The sequence below is a fragment of the Mercurialis annua genome, linkage group LG3, assembly GCF_937616625.2.
Source record: "Mercurialis annua linkage group LG3, ddMerAnnu1.2, whole genome shotgun sequence".
Lineage (NCBI taxonomy): Eukaryota > Viridiplantae > Streptophyta > Magnoliopsida > Malpighiales > Euphorbiaceae > Mercurialis > Mercurialis annua.
Genome location: NC_065572.1, coordinates 10,677,318 through 10,700,782, shown reverse-complemented (window position 1 = coordinate 10,700,782; position 23,465 = coordinate 10,677,318). Strand labels below are relative to the sequence as shown.

At 30.1% G+C, this 23,465-nt stretch overlaps 2 protein-coding genes across 2 annotated transcripts; both read right to left on the bottom strand.

Annotated features, from left to right (window-relative positions):
* Window positions 1-576: 576 nt before the first annotated feature.
* Window positions 577-1,860, bottom strand: LOC126672243 (uncharacterized). Its single transcript, XM_050366192.1, has one exon. The coding sequence runs from the start codon at window positions 1,858-1,860 to the stop codon at window positions 577-579; it is 1,284 nt and encodes a 427-aa protein (XP_050222149.1).
* Window positions 1,861-12,571: 10,711 nt separating this feature from the next.
* Window positions 12,572-23,061, bottom strand: LOC126673445 (ABC transporter B family member 15-like). The gene is made up of 7 exons (XM_050367597.2): window positions 22,637-23,061; window positions 22,498-22,552; window positions 21,847-22,025; window positions 20,905-21,362; window positions 19,709-20,249; window positions 16,114-17,043; window positions 12,572-14,065 (listed from the first exon to the last, which is right to left on the bottom strand). The coding sequence occupies exons 1-7, from the start codon at window positions 22,862-22,864 to the stop codon at window positions 12,677-12,679; spliced, it is 3,780 nt and encodes a 1,259-aa protein (XP_050223554.1). The 5' UTR covers window positions 22,865-23,061; the 3' UTR covers window positions 12,572-12,676.
* Window positions 23,062-23,465: the final 404 nt, after the last annotated feature.

Here is a 23,465-nt window from a genome sequence, read left to right as displayed (position 1 = left end):
AGGCTCACTCATCCACTATCAGAAATTAGATATATGATTCCCGCATCCAATAGTTTGATGATTTCCTTCTTCACTGCCTCTTTCATGTTCGGGTTCAATCGATGTTGCCTATCCGCCACCGGTGAACTACCCTCTTCTAGGTTCATCCTGCATGACTACATTATGACTAATTCCTCTTATGTCCAAATTTGCCTCCCCATTGCTTTAATCCTTTTCCTAACGCAATCAATGACCCTTTCTTCTTGTTGTTTGGACAACTTATTGGATATAATAATCTGTAAGGTGTCATTGTCTCCTAAAACGAAGTACCTTAAGAATTGAGGTAAAGGTTTAAGCTCTAGAATTGGCGGCTTTTCGGTAGAAGGAGGTGTAGGCTTATCAGTTCTCAAGAGTAATTCGGGTCTTGGAGGTTCAAACACGTCCTCTTCTTGAGACGTGTCCATTGAATTCATACTTTTTAAGTCTTCGATCTTGGCTTCTTCATCCTTTTCTTTGATCACACATTCATCGATGATACCAACCCTCATACATGTCTCCTCCTCCAAAGGGTGTTTTATTAGGCGTGTCATGTTGAAATCAACTTGGTCCTCGCATATTCCGAAAATCAATTTTTTTATCATGTACATCAATTAATACTCTACCGGTATTCATGAATGGACGACCTAAGATCAATGGACAATTTTTATCTTCCTCAAAATCCAATACGACAAAATCGACGGGGAAAATAAACTTATCCACTTTCACTAGTACATCCTCGATGATACCGTATGGTTGTTTGCTGGATTGATCCGGCAATTGGAGTATTATTGAAGTTTCCTTCACTTCACCCAAGCTAAACTTTTGGAATATAGATAATGGCATCAAGTTAATTCTAGCTCCTAAATCACACAAGCATCTAGAGAATTCCATATCACCATCTACACACGGAATGGTAAAACTTCCCGGATCTTTTAACTTAGTTGGGATTTTCTTAGAAATTATGGAGCTAAAGTTTTCTATTAACGAGATTGTGCCATCATCCGTCCATTTCCTCTTGTTTGTCAGGATGTCTTTGAGGAACTTTGCGTATTTGGGCATTTGCTCCAATGTCTCCGCCAAAGAGAGATTGATTTGCAATTTTTTAACCTTGTCCAAGAAATTGGCAAATTGTTGATCATTTTGTTCCTTCTTCAATCGTTGTGGGAATGGAATCTTCGGAACAAATGGTGGAGGTGGAACGTATTTTTTCAAGGGAATGTCCACTTCTTGCTCCTCCTCGATCTTCATTTCCTTTTCATGAACAGTTGTTTTCTCATGATTATTAAAGGATGATTCCAGTTCCTTTCCACTCCTCAATGTCATAGCTTTTACATCTCTTGGGTTTTCGGTATGGCTTGGTAAACTTTCCGGATTCCGGGTAGCAATGGTATTAGCCATTCTACAAAAGTGTACCTCAAGATCATGTATTACCGATGATTGATTCTTTGTGATATGATCAAACTTCTCTTCTAGCTTTTTCTGATTCTCATCTTGAATGTTGAACCGATTGGTGATTGATTCCATGAACTTGTACATTTTGGACTCAAATGCACCCAATCGGTCTTGTGGTGGTGGTGGTATTTGAAATCTGGGTGGTCCTTGAGCGGGTCTTGGAGCGTTGTTGGCAGAATTGCTCCAAGTGAAATTTGGGTGATTTCTCCATCCTGGATTGTACGTTTTAGAGTAAGAGTTATTTCCACCTCCCCCTTGACCTTGTGCACCAACAAAGTTCACTTGTTCGGTGTCACTTGGGGCTGCCACAAAGCATTCAAAACTATTGTGCCCCAATTGTCCACACAAATCGCAACTTGCTTGCACAGCTGCCACTGGCATGTTTTGCATTTTTTTGGTCAAAACATCAACTTGAGCTTGGAGAGCAGTCACTTGGTCCACTGAGACCTTTTGATAATTTCTCCTTGGCAGGTGTTTGTTTCTCTCTCTCATTTGACCATAGGCCATTGCTAGTAGCCAACTCGTACACCAAATTGAATGCTACGTCAATTGTCTTCTTCATCAAAGAACCGCAAGCTGCTTCATCCATCATGCCTCTAGTTGCTTTGCTTGCTCCATTATAGAAAGTTTGTATCAACAATTCTTGAGGAAGATTGTGATGTGGGCAACTTCGCTGAAGTTCCCTTTCCGATGATTTATGCAAACATTCTCCATCGATTTGTCCAGAATTGGTAATTTCCTTAATGATTCTAGCAGTCTTAGCTAAAGGAAAATTCTTAACTAGAAATATTTTGACTAGTTCATCCCATGATGTCACTGAGCCAGGTGCAAGCGAATTCAACCAAGTCTTCGCTTTATTTTTTAAAGTGAATGGAAATAACCTCGCTGTATGGCGTCGTCGGTAACACCATTCATTTTGAAAGTGTCGCAGATTTCTAAGAAATCAGCTATATGAGCATTGAGATCTTCATTAGCTAATCCATAGAATTGAACAGTTGATTGCAACATTTCAAGCAGTGAAGGCTTATTTTTAAAATTATTGGCCTCCACTCTTAGTCTAGTGATGCCGGGTTGATCACCATTCAACCCGGGCATCAAAAATTCTAAAAGAGTACGGTTATTAGCGCCTACCGTATTGTTCTTCGCCTTTTCCTTTCGTACTGTTTTCCCTTAATTACTTTTTGATCTCCAGAAGGTACACTTCAAGCTTCGAATTGGAACTTCGGTTCTTGACATACACTACGTAAATCCTACAAGAAAATAAGTTTAAAATAAATAATAAAAATTTAATACCAATAAAAAACAGAAAGATCAATCACACGAAATAAATAGAATAACAAAACTAAATAAAAAACAAGTTGTAAACAAGTCAATTTAACAAAAAAAAAACTGTGGTTGCTGGGTCATTTAACAAATAAAAGAGAAAAACAAAATTGAAGTGCATGTATGTTATATATGGCCACCTTTCCTTTTCAAAAACTTAATTTTAAAAATTGATGGGCCACTTTACATAAAACAAATAAGAGATTGTAATGGCAAAAAACATCTACCGTACTCACCCCGATAGTAAAAAATAAATTTCTTTAAAAAACATTCGAAATAAATCAAAAAAAGTATAAAATTTTAAATTAATAGTCCCTCCATCCCAAATTAATAGGCACTATTTCAATTTTTTTCGTCCCAAATTATAGGCACTAGATATTTATCTCACTAAGTAATTGTCAAACATACCCTCATTAATTATAGAGAATATCTTGGAAAGACAATAAAAATCACTAAAAGACAAAAATTGTCACTATATTAAATGAGGGCAAGTATGATATTTTTTTTTATGTATTAACTCATTTTATCTAGAGAACCTAAATTTCTTAATATCAGTGTTTTTTCTAAACTGTCTATCAATTTGGGACGGAGGGAGTACAACTCACAAATATTCACAAAAACACATATAAACGCAAGCAAAATTGCGAAAATAAAAATGCCTAATCCCAATAATGGTAAATCAATTATGACGTCCTAAATATATTTCCCGGCAACGGCACTAAAAACTTGTTGATTATTTTCGCAAGTATACGAAATCGTATAAGTAATAAAGAGTAAGAAAGATGTCGATCCCAACGAGGAATAATTTAAATTCCCCTATCGATTCTAATTACTAGTTTAAGGCTAAGAAATCAAGATTTGAGTTGTCTAATTTCACTAAATATTTAAATGACATAAATTATGAACTAAATTAATTACGATTCAAATAATAACGATAAAAACGGGTACTAACACTCTTTCACACGATTGCAATTATCGATCAACGGATTATATTGGCTAATGTTCTAACTATCCTAAAGCATTAATTAATCTTTGTTAATTGTTAATTCACCAAACTCAATTCAGTTCAATCAAAGAAATCAATTAATCACTTTCGTTCAACTAATCAATTCTTACAATCAAATATAAATCAAATTATTAAACAAGCATACGAACATTGAATTAATTATCAAGATGTATCATTAACAATTAAAATCAATTGGATTCTATAGGTCTATTAAGTTATCATTTTTCAATTAATAACACAACACAAATAATTAACTAAAATTGATCAACTTCTAATTAATATGAATACAATAGAATCCACAAAACATTTAAATAATCCAAAGACAAATAACTACAATTGTGCTAGGGAATGTTAAACCCAAAAATATTTTAGCTTCACATAGACATGGTGTCAATTAAATGAATAAAGAAGGAATAGACAAGAGTTAGAAAATAGTTATGGATTTCTTCGCGCGTTTTCTCCAATCTCGAACTTCTACCCTCTTCGCTCTTCAATTCTTCTTCTTACTTTTTGTGTAGAGTAAAAATAAATGGTCTCTCAAATGCCCAATATCCAGCAATTAATTCAATCCTCTCTTGGTTCTTAGAGAAAAATAAGGATCAATCTTAACAACCTAAGAGATTAGATAAGATTTCAATTTTTAAACTAGATTTGACTTGGCATATTTCATCTTCCTTTTTGCAACAGAAATTCGAATTAAAAAATGATAGAATCTGAGATAACTTTCCTCATAAGAGTTGTAGACAATTGAGTCCTTCAACCATGGGCTTTGAAATCGGGTCCTTTTGACTTCTATAACTCCGTTTATAGTCTAAATATTGAGGTGAGGTTTAGCAGGTCCGAATTTACGAATTAAAACCCAAAATTTCTACATAAAAACACAAGAAGTAAAATAAAACATAAAAGGTAAAATGCACATAAATAAAGCATTAAATAACTGAAAATGTAAAACAATTAATCTAAAATCTAAACTAATTAACCCCGAAATAAGTGTTGTAAAAACACTTATCAGCCAACACTCATTTGCAAGCAACTTTTCTTTTATATACCAACAAAATCTCAACATTTAGGATAAAATCACAATTTTGAGATACTTTTATAATTTATATTTAAAGCTTTTTAATTTTTTTTTATAATTATATTTAATTTTTTAATACTATTATTTTTTTGTTATTGTTTGATGATTTTGTTGCAACTATCGTTTATTTTTTTTATAATTGGGGAAAGAGAGATCTTATGGGAGAATATGAACATTTGAGTTATAACTCATCTGTACAATTATTGTTCTCAAGCATGTACATGGACAAAATGTAAAGGCCGGCGGTAAGAATGTAAACTGATCAAAACTAAAAGCAAAACCAGAAAGAAACAAGAAATATTGTTAGGTCCAATTGTATTTGGCCCATATATTTGTCCAGAAAGATTTCTCAGCCCTTGTAATTTTAAATTGAACCTCACTTGAAGCCTTATAAATTTGGCAAAATACACATCTAGATTCATGCATTAGTATATTTTTTTTTTTAAAATTTGGTCTTTTCGTGTTTTATCAAGGTTAAAGCCCTACACTTTTAATTTTATGGATATTAGCCCCCGTTGTTAATAAAAATTAATAATGTCAACTCAGACCGGAAAAATAATAATTCATTTAAAAGATTTATTTTTAACAAAAATAAAGGTGCAAGGCCTTGATTAAAAAGACATTAATAAAAAAAACAAATTAAAAATATATTCCAGTCGAACTAGTGGCACGTAAAGTGCACGCCTTTCATTTTCATAGCGGACGGGCCTAATGTCTATAAAATTAAAAAATATAAAAATTTAATGTACTTTTTTCGTCATATCTAAAAAGCACATTTATCATTTTACACACATATGAAGAAGACATAAATCATATTTTATTCTCTTTTGCCCTTCTACAAATCCAATGTGAAATTGCATAAATGGCTTGTTTTGGAGATTTTAAATCGAGGAAATTACACCTTGTTTGCACTAGTTTAGAAAAGAGCTTATATGAGCTAATTTAAATTTTTGAACCCAAAAGTCATTTAATTAATGTTTATTGTTTAGAAAAAATACACTCTTTTTAAAAATAATATGATTTTTTATCTCAATAAAAAAAATAGAGAATGTACCCCATCTTTTAATATCTTTATTTTTTTACTCAAAGATATGTTTTTATTATTATAATAGCTATTTTTATTATTTTTTTACTCCAAACCACCACCTCTCTCTCTCTCTCTCCATTTTTATTATTTTCTTCTTCATTATTTCTCCGTCATCGGTCCGTCATTGATATGTCGTCGCTCCACCATTTTTTCATATTTAATTTTATCGATTTTTTCTTAGCTCGTGGTGATTTTTACGATTTATTTTAACTTTCAGATCTAAAAAAATTGATCTTAATTTTTTTTTCAATTTTTAGATCTACAAATTTGCAGAAAAAACGATTTCATGCAGATAACAGTGTCTAATTATCATGTTAGCATCATTATATTATCATGTCGTTATCATCACACTATAAAAAAAAGATTTTCTGTAGGAAATAATATGATTATTATATCGTTATCATAACATTATTTATATCGTTATCATATAATATCGAGATGATAATGTTTTATGGTTACTATATGATAATATTATGATAACATTATGATAATATCTATGATAATACAGTGTCTGATTATCATGTCGGTATCACTACATTATCATGTCGTTATCATAACACCGCAGTATGATAACGAAACATGATAAAGTTATGAAAATTATATGATAACGTACGTGAAAAAATAAATTACAGAAGGATGCATAATACCAATATGTTAATATTATGATTATCAGATGATAATGGAGTAAAATCGTAATTATTTTAAATAATCAGAGTAAATAACAAAAATCTGGGAAAACGTGAGGTTTTTATAATTTTTTTGTGTTGAGATAAAAAGTACAAATATTTTTATTTTTAAAGTAAATACATAAACATCCCTATTATTTACACCTACCAGAAATTAGGCCTAGCGCTGAAGTATTTTGGCCAAGAGAGGAATTAGGAGTTGAGATGGGCTGAAAAGCTATTTCTGATACTATCCAGTTAAAAGGTTCACGAGTCATGATGGGTTAAAATTGAAAATAAAAATTTAAGGTGGGTTTGAATTATAAATAGAGCTTTTTACACAAACAATCTACATTGCCAAATTATTTACTTTTATACAGGTGCAAGTTTGAGTTTCCTAAACTACCATGTGCGGAGTGAATTATTACTTTTATACGGATTATATATATTCAACCCTAATAGCACAAAATCATAATTTCATTTATTTTCTCTCTCTCCTTATCATTCAATTTTCTCTTCCTCTCAATTCAATTTTCTCTCTTTTCGCTCATGTTTTTTTCTTTCATTCTCAGGTCACCTTTTCTTTACCGTTCTCCATTTTTCTGCTCCGTCGTCTTTAGCTGCGCCGTTCTCTGTTCCTCCACTCCTCCGTCATCGTTCTCATCATCGTCTCCGTCGTCATTTTTGCCAACGCCATCATCTACTCTAATCATCGTCGTCATCTACTTGATTTCAGATGTACAATTTATTTATTGTTCTTCTTCTTCTTCTTCTTCTTCTTCTTCTTTATTTTCAGATCTACAATTTTTTACTATTTTATCACGATTAAACATGTAACAGATTATATTTAAAGAATATAATTCTAATTTCATGTTATGTAAAATATATTTATGGTTATATGGAATAATTTTTTGTTATTTCTGCATTTTGTTTTTGTGTTTGATTGTATTTCTGTGTTTATTTATTCTGTAACTCGTTTTTTTTATGATGGTTGATTGCTGAATTATTATAATGTTACAATGTTATTGATTTGTTGTTGATTTTGTCTTGATAATCAGTTGGTATTTCCTTGATTTCAAAATTGGAAAATTGTATTTTTTTTAAATTTTTTGACAAATTAGATAACTTTGTCCGCGAAATAAACTAAATAAAATAAAATTTAACCGAGATTAGATAATTATATGTTAGCATTATCATATTGACATGTTGTTGATTTCTTGTTGATATTTTGTTAATTGTCACAGTTTTTCAAAAAATTATGTTTTATTTTATTCCTTATGTTGATTTATTGTTGATATTATGTTGATATGTATTTCAAATTTTTTTGATTTTCAATTTTATGTTGACATGTTGTTGATATACTGTTGATAACATGTTGATTTTTCAATCATTGAAAGAAAAATAAAGTTAGTCTTAAATTGTTGTATTAATGAGCTATTGACGTGTTTTTGATAATATGTTGATTTTTTGACTTAAATCAATCAATGTTCTCATTTTACAAATATCTTGACTAAATTAGCATTAATTGTTGATATCATGTTAACATTATGTTGATAATTTGTTAATATGATAATAGTAATTCTATTAAAGAAGAATAAACGTACAAAAAGTTCAAATAAATGAACCAAAATTATCAGAATAATTACTCAAAACAATATGAAAAAACAACAACAATAATTCAAATAAAAATGCAAAATCATCCTTACAAATAAAAATAAAATAATATTATACATACAACCAACACAATAGTTCGTAAACTAAAAAAATCTATTTCAAAATTTTTTGCTTCCTCAATTCTCTTTGCAGCTGAACAGTTACTTCAACTTCACTTGTGTAATTGTTTTTCGTCTTCCATCTCTCCTACTTAACCAAACTTTGACAAATTCGGGTACGATACAATTCCATTTCACAAAATAGAAAAGATGAAATACCTTAATAAAGACATCATCCAAATCCTTTTCAGGTTTACTATAAGGTTTCTTTTTCGAATAACTAGAAGTTGACTTAGTTTTAAGTGACTGTTACAGTCAACATCATATCAACAACATGTCAACAAGTGAAAAGATAAAGATTAAAGTCTTTCAAAATCAGCAACCTGCATATAAAATCAAACCATTACAAAATAAAAAATATACAAATTAAAAAACTAATTTAAAACATAAATTACTATAAATAAAACATAAAAAAAGAAAGATAAACACAAGCTTGAAAATGCAATATACAACATCAACATAAAATTAACAACACTGTAACATTACAATAATTCAACAATCAATAATCATCAATAAATCGTTTGCAGAATAAAAAAAACGCAGAAATACAACAAAACACAAAAAAATTCAGAATAAAATAATTTTATTACATAAAATCACAAAATTATATACATAACATGAAATAAGTATTAGATTATTTTGAAAATACTTTTTATACATATTTAATGGTGAATAAACAGTAAAAGATAAACAAATTATAGATCTGAAAATGAAAAAAAACAACAAAAAATTTCAGATCTAAAATCAAAAAGATAAAAGAAAGATGGTGCGTCGAGACAAAGGCGGAACGACGGAGGCGAAACGACGGAGATGGAAAAACTAAGGAATAAGAACGTGGAGAAACTGTGCTGGAATCGTAGAGAAGAAGAACGAATCGCCAAAATTCAAGAGGAAAAGAAGAAACAGTAGAAAAATAAGAATTTAAAGAAATTAGGTTAAAATTTTAATTTTGGATCGTATGAAATATAAATTTTAGCTTTGAACTGTATAAAAGTAAATTTAGGCCAATTTTCAGTATATTGGGTAAAAAGTCCTTATAAATACTTGGCCTGACATCTGTTTGATGCTTTTTGCTTTATGGTGGAATGAAGTCACCCAAAATTTGTTGCTAATTCTTTCTTGAAGATGGAAGTTAAATTAGGCTGAGAATTTTTCATTGGTTTGATAACGAAGTTTTACACATTGGAAAGTTGATATCAATAAAAGGCTTAACCTATTTTAAGGACTCTGTACTTTTTATTTTTTTTTACTTCGTCCCTATGCATTTTTATTTTTTTAATTGATCCGTATTTTCGAAAATAATTTTATAAAATTCGTTTGTTTCTTTACTTAATCCATGTACTTTCAAAAATAATTTTATTTGGTCCCTCGTACTTCTTCACTTTTATTAACAAAGAGACTTCATAAAATTATTTTCAAAAGTACAAGAATCAAGTAAAAAAACAAAAACGCCTAGAGATAAAGTAAATAAAAAATGAAAAGTACATGGACCTCAGGATATATTTTGCCTAAATTAAAGCTGATTTATAAAATTAATTAGATATAAGTTATCTCAAAGATATGAACTAATGGTAATACTCAATTTGGTCAGAATCAATGAAAGAGTTCGGTTGATCCTCTCAATTATATAAGTGTACTAGTCGTAAGCCCCCCATATTTACGCGAAATCAAATTAATATTTATTTAAATAATAAATTTATTAAAAAACATTTATAAAAAAATGCAAAAATAATTTCACATGCAAACTAATAAAATAAATCTCTATTTTAATGTTAGTAATAAATTATTTCGAAATACTGACTATCTCTAATATTAATATTCTTTTAATGATAACTTTTATATTCCGTAAAAATAAAATAAACTATAATGTTAAAATAAGAAACATTAAATAAGTATATTATATAAAATGTGAGTTTGTCAAAATTTTAGAATAATTTTATTTTTTAAAAAATGTTATTTAATGAAATAAATGATTTATATATATTAGAAGTTAATATATATTAAGAACACTATAATGTGTAAAGATTATAAGTTAATATAGATTACAATACTCACTATAATAAATATAATTTAAATAAGTAATTTAAAAAAACACAGAAACTAATAGAAATGCTATATTTGGTGAAAATGAATTTGTTGAGAATCAATAAACGGACACCATTGGACCTCTCAATTATATAAATGTATAGATATAGATATAAATATATATAAATATAGATATAAATACAAATATAGATATATATAGGTAGATAGATTTATATATATAGACTTTGTTATGTTATGCTTATGTCTATGACGACCAAGTAATATCAGCTTACAAAAATTGAAATAGATTATGCCGTGAAATACCAAATAATCTCAACTTGTTGATTCAGACTAAAAAATCACACAACTCTTGATTTTTGTTGCTTTGAGTGCCTCCATTTATAGTTGCTACTTCTTAAAGAAAATATATAGTTACGTATAAAATTTAGGCTTAATTGCGTAAAAAATTACAAATTTTAGCGTGTTTTGCAAATTTAACATAAACTTTCAATTTTGGCAAATTAATACACAAACTTTTGATTTTTGGCAATTTTAGCACCGATCAATTTTTCGTGAAAAAAATGCTGATGTGTACACCGGAATAACCACTATTCCGGCGTCCACATCAGCATTTTTCTCTATGTTTTTGAAAAAAAATGATCAGTGCTAAAATTGCAAAAAATCAAAAGTTTGTGATTTAATTTGCCAAAATTGAAAGTTTATGTTAAATTTGCAAAACACGCTAAAGTTTATGATTTTTTACGCCATTAAGCCTAAAATTTACCATAATTATCACAATGTAACTATTTCATTTTCTATCAATAAGCAGTACCTCAAATGCAAATAGGCGACGAAAATTGTGTCCAAGATGTAGGGGAGCTGAAATTATAGACCATGTTTTTAAAAACTGTACGCGGGGTGAGAAGATTTGGTTTGCTTGTTCCATGAGTCGGGACACAAATCGTCTGCCAGATGAAGGTTTTTTTAGCTGGACTGATTTTTACGTGCGTAATAGAGAAGTGGAGAGTAGTGAGTTGCTCTTGGTGGCGTGTTGGGCCGTTTGGTTTTCTTGTAATCGATTTTTTTTTCCAGAATAATGTCATGCCTTTTGAGTCGATTTTGCAACTTGCTTCTAAAATACTCAATGATTTCCAAAGTGTCAACTCGAGAGGAAATGAGACTGGTATAAAAAAAAAGATAAAGTTTGGGTTCGTCCTCGGAGTGCCTGGATTACGATGAGTACAAATGCTGGTAGAGTTTGGGGTTTGTGTGTCGTGATAGTAACGGTGAGGTGAAGAAACTGGGCAACAAAAAGCTCAGATAATGTGCCGGTGTCGTTCATGAGAGTAGAAGTGGAAAGTGATAATTCTCAACTGATTTTTGCTTTATGTAATGGTACATTATTATTTAACTAATCTGGGTAATATTTTGGACGAGATTAAATCTATTGTATGCGGTTTTAACGAGGTTAGATGTTTCTTCTCGTGATTCCAACGATCACTCTGGATATAGTTCTTTTAATATCGTGACATTATTTCTTTTCACAATTGCTAGTTTTTTTAAGTGATAAAAAATATCCTGCTTGTACACATAGTGTTAGAAAAAAAAACATATATAATTCACATGGTATAATAGCTAGATAGTAATCTGCTCGGCCATGTATAGATTGCTCCCACAAACACTGCCCTTCACCAATAATAAAAAAAACATATTACCTTATCTAAAGGTACCCATCAATTCGTCTTTATAGTAAAAAATATCAAACTCAGACAATTTTTAAAAGGAATAAAATTCATATCTAATAGAAAATATAAGACTCAATTTGATTTGATTTTTCAATTTTCCAAAGCCATGCTTCTTTATTTTATTTTTAAAAAATAAGAGATGTTAAAAATTAGAATTCAAATATAAGTCTAATTGTAATATTTCATATATCATATTTTAGTCCTCTGGCTCTTAAATAATGATATTATTTTCAAAAATATTACTCCAATTGTACTAATTATATGTATCAACCATTAATGTATTTATTTATTATGTAATATGTCAAAGTATCACTATCATCTTTTTCTCTATCACAAAAACTTTTTTAATATTTACTCCTCATAAGCCATATTATGTGATAAAAAAATAATAATACTAATATCGTTTTAATGCGAGTAATATTTTCGATAAAAAGAGAACAAATAGATGGAAATAAAATTACAATTGACAAAGAAAAACATTAATTTTCACATTTGACAAGTCAACTTAGTTAGAGGTATGACTGTTATTTAGTGGGGTCCTTTGAAGGCTAACAAGTGAGAAGTAAGCTCCAGTGGGTCCCTTTGCCAACAAGGACGAGTGGGACCCTTGCTCTACAATTTGCCCTTTACTCAAAACGGCAATCGTGTCGCAGTTTTGTATGGTACTAAGCCTATGTGCAACCACAACACTCGTCCTTCCAACCATCACGCGCTCAAGCGCGTCTTGCACCACTTTCTCCGATTGACTGTCCAGCGCACTCGTTGCTTCATCTAATAACAGAATTGCAGGATTTCTCAGTATTGCACGCGCTATTGCAACGCGTTGTTTTTGCCCACCTGAAAGCTGAACTCCTCTGTCCCCACACCACGTGTCGTATCCATCTTTCAATGCTGCGATGAAATCGTGAGCGTTGGCTGCTTTAGCGGCCTCGATTATTTCTGATTCATCTGTACTGTCTGATGTACCGTACGTGATGTTATCCTTTATAGTACCAGCAAACAATGTTGGTTCTTGACTGACTAATGCAATGTGCTTCCTTAGTGATCTTAGGTTAAATAACTTGATATCTCGATTGTCTATTTTTACGGTCCCTCCGATCGGATCGTAAAATCTCTCGATTAATCCAATGATTGTTGATTTGCCGGACCCGCTTTGTCCCACCAATGCTGTTGATTTTCCCGCTTCGATTTTGATTGAGAAGCCTTTAAAGATCATCACATTGGGCCTAGCCGGATACGCGAAGTCCACGTCTTTTAATTCGACATGGCCCGTAATCTTTTCGGGCTCGTATCCTTCCGGGTCATCAGGTTCAATCCTCGTGAATCGGTCTAACACGGCGAATACGGAACCAACAGCGTCCGCACCTTTAGCTAGGTCAGTCGTCATGCTTCCGGCATCGGCTATGACGCGACCCGTGCTGACCAAGATCATGAACGTCTCAAATAGGGCTTTCGAGGAGATATAGCCTTTCGAAATGAGCCTACCGCCGTACCAAAAGTCGAGAGCCCAAGTACATGACATTAGGCATTGAGAGGTACCAAGCCCAAGACCAGCATACAATGATTGCCTCATGCTCTCTCTCTGCGGACCTTCTTGGGATTTTTCGAGCATTTTTAGGATCCGATCTTGCGAGGAAAAGGCGGTGATGGTTCGGAGATTGGAGACGGCCTCTGCAGCTAGCTTGCCACTTTCATCTTGGGCTTTAATGGCTTGTTGAGACATGCTTTTGATTAGGACACGCCGGCAATAAAAGCAGATAATAATGAGAGGCTGGACTGCTATCATAACAACAGCAAGCCTCCAAGCAATAACAAGGCCCATTGTGCAGGCTATGGTCACAGCTGAGACTGTTTGTATCACAAGAGCTATTCTGTCACCCACCAATGACCTCACCTGCCCATCAACAAGTCAACACTTTTATTAGTTCTATGCAGTACTAAAATATATAGAGATTGTTTTAGAAAAAAAAATAGACAATTTACAAATATATGCAACTTTTAATAATTAAAAAGGGCTTAATTACTTAAAAACCACCCACCTTGAACTTTTTTTTCGTTTATACCCTGAACTAGGAAAAAATTCGTTTATACCATGACGTATGTGTTTATGTTTCACCTCTACCCTGAGGCACTAAATTAACCTTTTTTCATTTAGAAAAAAGTTTAAAATAGTCCTTCATTTAGAGAAAAATTTATTTATAATTAAATTCTAATTAGCTTAGGTTAAAAATGAAGAACTATTTTAAACTTTTTTCTTAATGAAAAGAGGTTAATTTAGTGCTTCGGGGTAGAGATGAAACATAAATACATACGTCATGGTATAAATGAATTTTTTCCTACGTCAGGGTATAAACGAAAAAAAAATTCAAGGTGAGTGGTTTTTAAGTAATTAAGCCAATTAAAAAGAGTACTAACACAATAAAATATTTTTCCTAAAAATAGAAAACAATATGTTTATGTTAAAAATATCTTTGCCGGAGTCAAGCCACCGGTGAATTTTTGATAGATTTTAATATTTTAGTCATGTACAATTTAAAAATCATTTAAAATACTCTTAAGATCTACACATATAATATTTGGTGAAAAAGACAACAAATGTTAACGGGTTAACAATCAACATACCACCATAATTGACCACGTCGGCCGACTACAATTCCGACCAGAATTCAATTCTAGTCATTCCGGTGACCGGCCACTACTTCCCGCTTCCGGAACCACCACTATCCCATTTTCATTAAAATTATAAAAAATAAAAATAAAATAAAGTTAAAAATGTTTAAATCATAAAGTAGGATGTTTGATTTTTGAAAGTTTAAAGTATATTTAATAATAAATTTTAAGAAGGGGGAAACCTATATTTTTCCTCAAATAAAAAAATTCAAAACATCAAAGACTCTATCGAAATAATATTTTTATACAAATATAGTATCGTTATAGAAATACAGAAATGCTTTTAGTACAAAAAAATGAAATGTCAGAATGTTTTAGGCAAGATTTTGCATAAGGGGGTCTTACTAAACTAGTTTTTCATATTTCATGCATATAAATTCCAATAAACAAATTTCCAATATGTGACATTCAAACAAGTTAGAAGAAATTTATTTTAAACAATTTAAAGGTTCCCAAATTAAAAAACAAAATTAGAAAAAGGGAAAATGAACTGTAGTTCTGACTAATCGATATTTAGATGTGGATTTCATGAATCATCATCAATTTAAAATAATAGCATTGACTAAATCTATGATTATTAAAGTAAGAAACAAGTAGTAGAAAGTAGTACTAGTTAAAATCAATAATTAAAAATATACTAGTAAAATTCGAGAATAAAATTAGAAAAGTAAGAGAAAAACTAAAGAAAATATTATAAAAATAAATAATTATAAATAATTGACGATTGAGGAATTTTATGAATATAATTAAGGTGCAATTATTAGTTGATGGAAGACAAAAACTAGGATATTATAAGTGGAGTCCATATAGTATAGGCTTGTCTAATTCATACCCAACAAAGCTAAACCTCAAAGCTCAAATCAAGTTGACTTCCTACATTTATATGTGTTATTGCCATGTTCTCTACATATCCTAACTAATATCAAACTTTTTTTTTTATTAAAAAAGTTACCTCTTTATGTTTATTTAATGTTTATTTTTTTCACCAAGATAAAATCCTAATTTTAATTTAGATTATATATCTATATGAGATAACATATTCAGGAACAAAAATAATCTTTCTGAGTTGTACATTCATTTCAAACTTAACCAAATTGAATATAAAATTAAATTATCAAAATCAAATAAAAAAATTAGATGAATCTAGAACATTTCAAATCAAATTAAATTGAACCGATTACTTTGGTTTACTTTAAAAGTGAACTAAATTATTTTTATTTTAAAAATTGAACCGAATTAAAAGATAATTTTTAATAAATTGAAGATACGTACCACATTAGCATCTTTGGCAAGTCTAGCGCAAATTGCACCACTAGAGTTCTCATCTTGATCGAACCATCCAATTTCAAAAGTGAGCAACTTCGAAAGCATTCTTTCTCTGATTCTCTTCGTTAGCATCTCACCCATATACGCAAAATTATAATGCTGAACAATGTTGATGATCAATGAGAAGATCGCTAACCCCAAAAAACATAACGAGTAAATCCGTATTTGCTCCTTGATTTCATTATGATCACTCAAAAAATATATCGATATCATCGAACCCATCACAAATGCGTACAATGGCTGCACTCCGCCGAATAGAATTGCACCTAAACATCCGAAACTAGCTTGTTTCCATTCCGGCGAGTTCATTGCTAACAATCTTCGAAACGACGGTCTTTTAACACTCTCCTCCGCGAGATTTTCTCCATTATGTTGATCTCCGCCAAGTGAACCTCTGTTTGGAGCCGTCATTGAAGAATCCGCGGAGCTCGACCTACTAACAATCGACAATCTTCGACTACTAGCGTTGTTCATGTCCATTTTCGACATCAATGAAGAGAACGACGTGGCATGATGATCATCATCGTCTTCGACGGTTTTTTCTTTTTCTGTTTGTTGAAGACGGACTAATGACGTGTATAGACCATCTTCGTTTTTAATTAATTCGTCATGCGAACCGGTTTCCATGACCTGGCCAGTTTGAACTACCGCGATTAGGTCAGCATTGCGAATGGTGGAGAGACGGTGCGCTATGATGATCGTGGTTCGACCCACGGCAGCCTTGTCTAGGGCTTCTTGGACTATACGTTCAGATTCGGAGTCTAATGCACTTGTTGCCTCATCAAGAAGGAGAATTTTTGGTGCTTTGATTATTGCTCTTGCTATGGCAATTCTTTGCTTTTGTCCTCCGGACATTTGAACTCCTCGTTCACCAACCTGTTAATCAAGCATGTATATTTTATTATTATAGTGATCAGGAAAAATGAATTTACAAATCTAAAATTTTAATGAATTTATTAAATATATCATAAATAAATTTTTGATTGTTTGTTCCAGAAATTTTATTATTTGTATCAATTATTTTTAAGTAGTTAAGAAAAGAGATTATCTGATAAAATAAAATATATTTAGTTAATTAATTTATTTTTATGATAAATTAGTCCATATGAACTATTTTCTCATACAAATAACTTAAAAGATTGAATTTTATCATATTTTTATCGGTTAGATACTTCTTTTATTCATAAAAAATATACTTTTTTTTATTTATTTCTTCAATATAATTAACCCAACATGTAAAATTGCTAGACCAAATTATTCATTACTTTAATAATATTTATCGCTTATAAGTGTGAATATTTTAATTCATTTTATCTAATAGTTATGCAGGGAGAATTGGTTCACAACTTAACATTATAGTACTTATATTTAATTAATAACATATTGTTGGATTATTTATCAAAAAAACAACAACATGTTGTTAGATTTTTAATTACTTTTTTGTACCTTTTATATTTCATTTTTGAAAAATCTTTATAATGTATATTTCACTTCTATATTTTTTATTTATTTTATCATATATTTATCAAAGTTTTATCATAAATTAAAATTAAAATTAAAATTAAAATAATAATTATTATTATTTCTATATAGCTTATTAATGTTTATAATAGGGTATTATAAGACACTAATAGAATATGTATTTTACCATAAGGGACAAATGGAACTTCAAATTTGTTTTTTACTGCAAAATAGATAATTCAAATTATATTTTGAAGCTGTTCTTAAATTATGAGTTAGATTTTTCAATTATGAAAATAAATTTTACTAACTCTAACTGAAAATTTAAAAAATCAAATTGATTGGAAAAATTAAAATTGCAACGGAATTATTAAATTGAGATAAATGTAGAAACTGTAAATTATTTTTGAAAAAATTATAAGCGCTGGCAGCAAACTGTTAGGTCGTGGGTTCGATTCCTCCCACAAGCGCTCCCTCCTCCCCAATTATAAAAAAAAAGTTAAATTTTTTTAAATTTTTGGCAGTCGAGTCAAAAGGTTTTAAAGTTAGAAAAATTACAATGAACAAGCTGATTTAAAGAAATAGATATATATGATGTGTGACATTTGTGCACAAATACTGAAGTTGAAATGCATAAATGGTTTGGTCATAAATAGCTTGCAAAGCAAGAGATATGGTGTGGGTGATTCCTATGTTGGTCCAACTTAGCATTTATTTGTGGTGGAAGGATGACCCAAAACAGGTTCCCACTTTCAAAGGCATGTATTCTTTATCTTCCCTTTAATAATTTCATTACACAAATTCTTCCATTAATTTTATCCCTTAATTTTTTTCATCTATTAAATATTAAAAATAATTTTATCTGTAGAAATTAAATTTAGAGTACATTAATTTTAATTATCCCTTTATTAAGAAAGTACAACTTATCAATATGTTTTAGAAAATTATTTTCAAGTTAAATTTTAAATATTTTTAAAGAAAAATAAATAAAATGATTATATTTCAATAGTATTTTTTTTTTAAAAAAAAGCATAGTACTCTTAAATTTCTTAAAGTGAAAGTTGCTTAGATAAAGGTTTTCCAAAGAGAGTAAAAAGAATTATGAGTGGTGGTAATAGAGATCTAAAAAAAGTAAAGGAAGACACATGGGCGCCCATTTTTAGGACTTGGGAAAGCAACAATTCTTGCAGAAGAGGAATGGGGAAAAATTTAATAGTTCGTGGGTCCATACATTACATAAACAAATAAATTGTTGTCATTACCTGAAATAATCTGATAAGGTATCCACAACAACGTGTTGCTTCATTGGTTTCAATTTGAGTTTTGCACGATCAATCGAATTCGATTCCAAATTAAATCCTTATCTAATCAAATACTATATAGTTGTTGTAGTAACTTATAAAATGTGATACATATATTTAAAAGCAATTTTAGTTATTTTAAAGTTCTTTTTCAAATTTATTTAAATATTTAACCTTTTCTAATTAAGACGAGGTATGCTAATTAAATTAAATTTTAGAAACAATTATTATTAAGAGGTGTTTATGCCAATAGTCTGGTTTATTGAACTTAACTATTGTTATGAATAAAGTATAGTTATGTAAAGAATATTATTTATACGTTAGTTCAGTTAAATTTTGTTACAAAAAGATGTAAATCGAGGATACTAAATTACATCTTTTGTTTTAAAAAGTATTCTAAATTATATCTATTTTTGTAATTTCAACATTGCCATGTAAAAAAGCGTTGCATGTAGAACACTCCGTTATATATGGGTGACCTCCTTTTATGAAAAAAAAAATGCAAAGACGAGTGACCTTTTTTATAATAACTCTTTTTATAACAAGAGGTAAGTCTAGTGATCCAGAGTTAATATCCATTTTTCTGATATTTTATTTCCATACACATTAGTCCGACTTCATACACTAAATTTTAAGACGAAAGGATCATTTCGTTTTGAATTTATGTACTAGCTAGGATCAATTAATTCACACTTAATTCACGCGTTAGGATCAATTTATTTGTTCATCATCAAGCAAAGAAAATTATATGTTCTAAAATGAGAAGCAGAAGAACTAACCTGAGTATCATAGCCATGAGGCAACAAACTGATAAAATCATGAGCATTAGAAGCTTTAGCAGCTTCAACAACTTCCTCCATGGAAGCATCTTCTTTCCCAAAAAGTATATTTTCTTTAATGGAAGTTGCAAATAAAGCTGGTTCTTGACTCACTAATCCCATCTGTGCCCTCAGCCACTTAACTTGCAATCTCTCAATTCCAATCCCATCAACCAATATTTCCCCATCAAGTGGATCATAAAATCTTTGTAATAATGCAATCACTGTTGATTTGCCTGATCCACTACCTCCCACTAAGGCTATGGTTATTCCTGGTGGGATTTTTAGGTTAAAGTTTTTGAGAATTAGGGTTTCTGGTCTTGATGGGTATGCAAAGTCTATGGTGTTGAACTCTACTTCTCCTTTTATGTTTTGTAGTATTTCCCCTTCTGTGTTTTCTATGTCTATTTTGGGTTTTCTTTTTATTACTTCCATTATTCTTTCTCCTGCTGAACATGCTTCTGATAGGTATTTCACGTTTGATAATCCAGCACCCAGGGATCTGATCAACCAAAGAAATAAGGAAATTACTTAAGATTTTTAAAAATAATTTAAAGTTTTTAAACTCATTTATTAACAATAAATGTGAAAAATGAGGAAATTTTCAATGTTTGTCATCATGCAAGGCATTAATTAGCACCTAGAAAACAGAAGCCCCACAACTAGTCTTTTTATATTATTATTATTATGTACTTGATCTCTTACTATTATGATAGAATGAAAAGATAACCCTTCAGCATGAAGCTGTCCATTTTTTCTCAAAAATATAATAAAAAAAAAAATATTTCCTCCGTTTCATTTACAAGTCTTATTTTTATTTTTAGAAATTTTTTATATTGAAATTCTTTTTCTCTTCTTTAAATCACTTTAAAAGACCTTAAAAGAAATGATATGTAAAATTTCACTATCATTAATAAATGCGAAACAAGAAAAAACATAGTAATTAATGTAATTTTTGCGTTTTTTTAATTTTTATGTAAAATGAAATGAGATTTCTAAAATTAGACGGAGGGAATAATTGATACTGTAAATTCTATAATTTTTCTCTATATTTGCCATTATATCTTTATCTAATATCGTCAGTAATTATTTCTTGACGTATTTTAATAAATAATAATAAATTGCGAAAAAGTGAAAGAAATTAGAAATGAACTTACAATCCACCCACAGCAATAGACGCACCAACAGCAAAAACAGTACCACCACGAGAATTATCATACATCACCATTCTACTCCCATAGTATGACATAAATGACCAAATTGCAAACACAACTCCATTACTTCCGATCGCCAATCCTTTAGCCAAACCCTGCCTCAACCCTAATTTCACCGTACAATCCAGAGCTTTCGAGTATTCCGATATGGTTTTGTTTTCGCCCACAAAAGCATACACGGTTCTTATAGAAGATATTGCCTGTTCTGCTATTGTTCCTGCTTTTGTGTACTCATCTCTCATTTTCCGTGCTAATCCCATCAATGTTCTTCCGTACATTAAACCGGGGATTATCAGAAGAATTATAAATGGAAACCCGACTATTGCGAGCCTCCATAGCAGTAAGAACCCGACTAGATAGCAGCCGAAGAACATTGAAGCGTTCATCAAGAAATTTGGCACCTGAATTCACCAAAACAGAAGTTGGAATTAATTTATTTGCTGGGTAATTGATTCTAAGGGTGTCAAACTATCGATTTTTAACTTTTTGATAACCAAACTTTAATTCATTTTAAATTTGATCCTTTTCAAGAAAAAGTTTTCGATCAAAAAATGCATACATGTCCGTTTAATTTTCTTTTATTTTCTAAAAAATTGACATATATGCATAATTTGCCTGGAAGACTTAAATAACAATATTTTAAAAAGAAAATAAAGTAAAAACCATGTGACGAGGCTGTCACCTCAGTAGCCAGAAAAAAATAAAATTAAAGTCTAGCAACCAAAAAGACAATATATAGTAAAGGTATCAAAATATAATAAAACGACATTTTGGGTATCTTAAGAATTTTTTTTGCCAAATCTTAAGAATTAATTACCTTTTATTTGTTAAGTAGTACTATAATTTATAGTAAATATTTTTAGAATAGTTGTTAGTGTATTGTACCTTTTCACTTAGAACATCTTGAATGACAAGGCTATCATTGGAAACACTTGTGATGACTTCTGCTGTACTTGTGACATGCAAATCAAAATAACCAACTTCTTGTCTTAATACTGCTTTTAAATATCTTGCTCTCATTCTCGTTGCTTGTCTCTCTCCTGTTCTTGTCCAACAATATCCCTCTGAAAAAAAAATCCAATTGATCATACTTAATATTAAACTAAAAAACTATAATCAATTATTAAATATATTGCATAGAAATTTCTCGAATCTTAGGTTTCAAAGTTTCATTTTCCTACCCAAAAACGCTTTTAAAATCCTAAAACTCTATAATCTATATTTTGTATTCATGAATAGTCAAAATGTTTTTATACACCCATAAATATATGGTCCATTCATTAAATATATTACGATTTTAAAATTATACCAATTTGATCAATTATTTAAATATATATATGTCTCCTTTGCAATACCAACAAAAATACTATTTGGAATGATTTATACTTAAATCATGCTCAAAGAAAGTAAAATATAGAATAAATAATAAATTAAACTGGCATAATTTAAAAATTATTTTATATTTAACATATATAGTATAATAATTTTAACTTGCCTTACAAATATTAGTAATTCAAGAAAAGGAAATTTACCCACCAAGAAAACAAACAACCCATTGTCCACAAGCCACGTAACAAAGAGACAGAGCATTCTGCAATTCAAGAAAATCAAGATTGAAACCCTAATTTATGAGAGAGAAACAAAGAGTTAGAGAGAGAAGTAAAAAAAGTAGTACCATATTTATGTTATGAGAGAAATCAGAAGAAGAAGAAGAAGAACCGCCAAGATTATTCATCAATTTACTAGTAACAAACAACACAATCGGTGTAGAAAATCCATCACCAACAGATCCAATAAACCCAAGAATCATCAACAACCAGTCTATATAATCTGCATGCATCAAAATTGTCCCCATAGACCAAATATTATTACTTCTCTTCTTCTTTATGTTGCTCGAACCCATTTCTTGAACAAAATTTAAACTCAAAAAACAATTTTTTCTATGGAGAGTTGCAGAAACTGGGAAAAATAGAAAAGAAAATGAAAAATTAGAGAATATCAGCAGAGAGAGGTCTGGTTTTGGTGTTTCCTCTCCTGAAAGGGTTAATAGAGAAGTTGTATATTTATAATGGTTTTCATAGCCATGTGTTTGTTGAACACCTGAGTGTGACCAATGAAATATAGTTGACTATATTTATAGTAGTATCTATCCATCATGGTAGATTTAAATTATTTGAAAGTAATATCTAATCAAGAAAACATATTTTGATGATTGATTAGTACCCGAAAAATAAAATTAAAATAATTTATTCATTCGGTATAAATTGATAAACAGTTTAAACAACTAGTACAATTTAACAACTTAATTTAGAGTAAATTAATTATTCTTATTATAATTTACGTTTTTATCCCTCTTATTTACTATTTTATTCTCTATTTTTGTTCCAGTAATGTTTTAATTTTTCTGTTTATTTTTAATATAACTCAACTAAGTCAAATGATTTTATTAAAAAAAATTTAATTTGCTTTTTATCCACAATACTATCTTGTTCAAGAATATATCT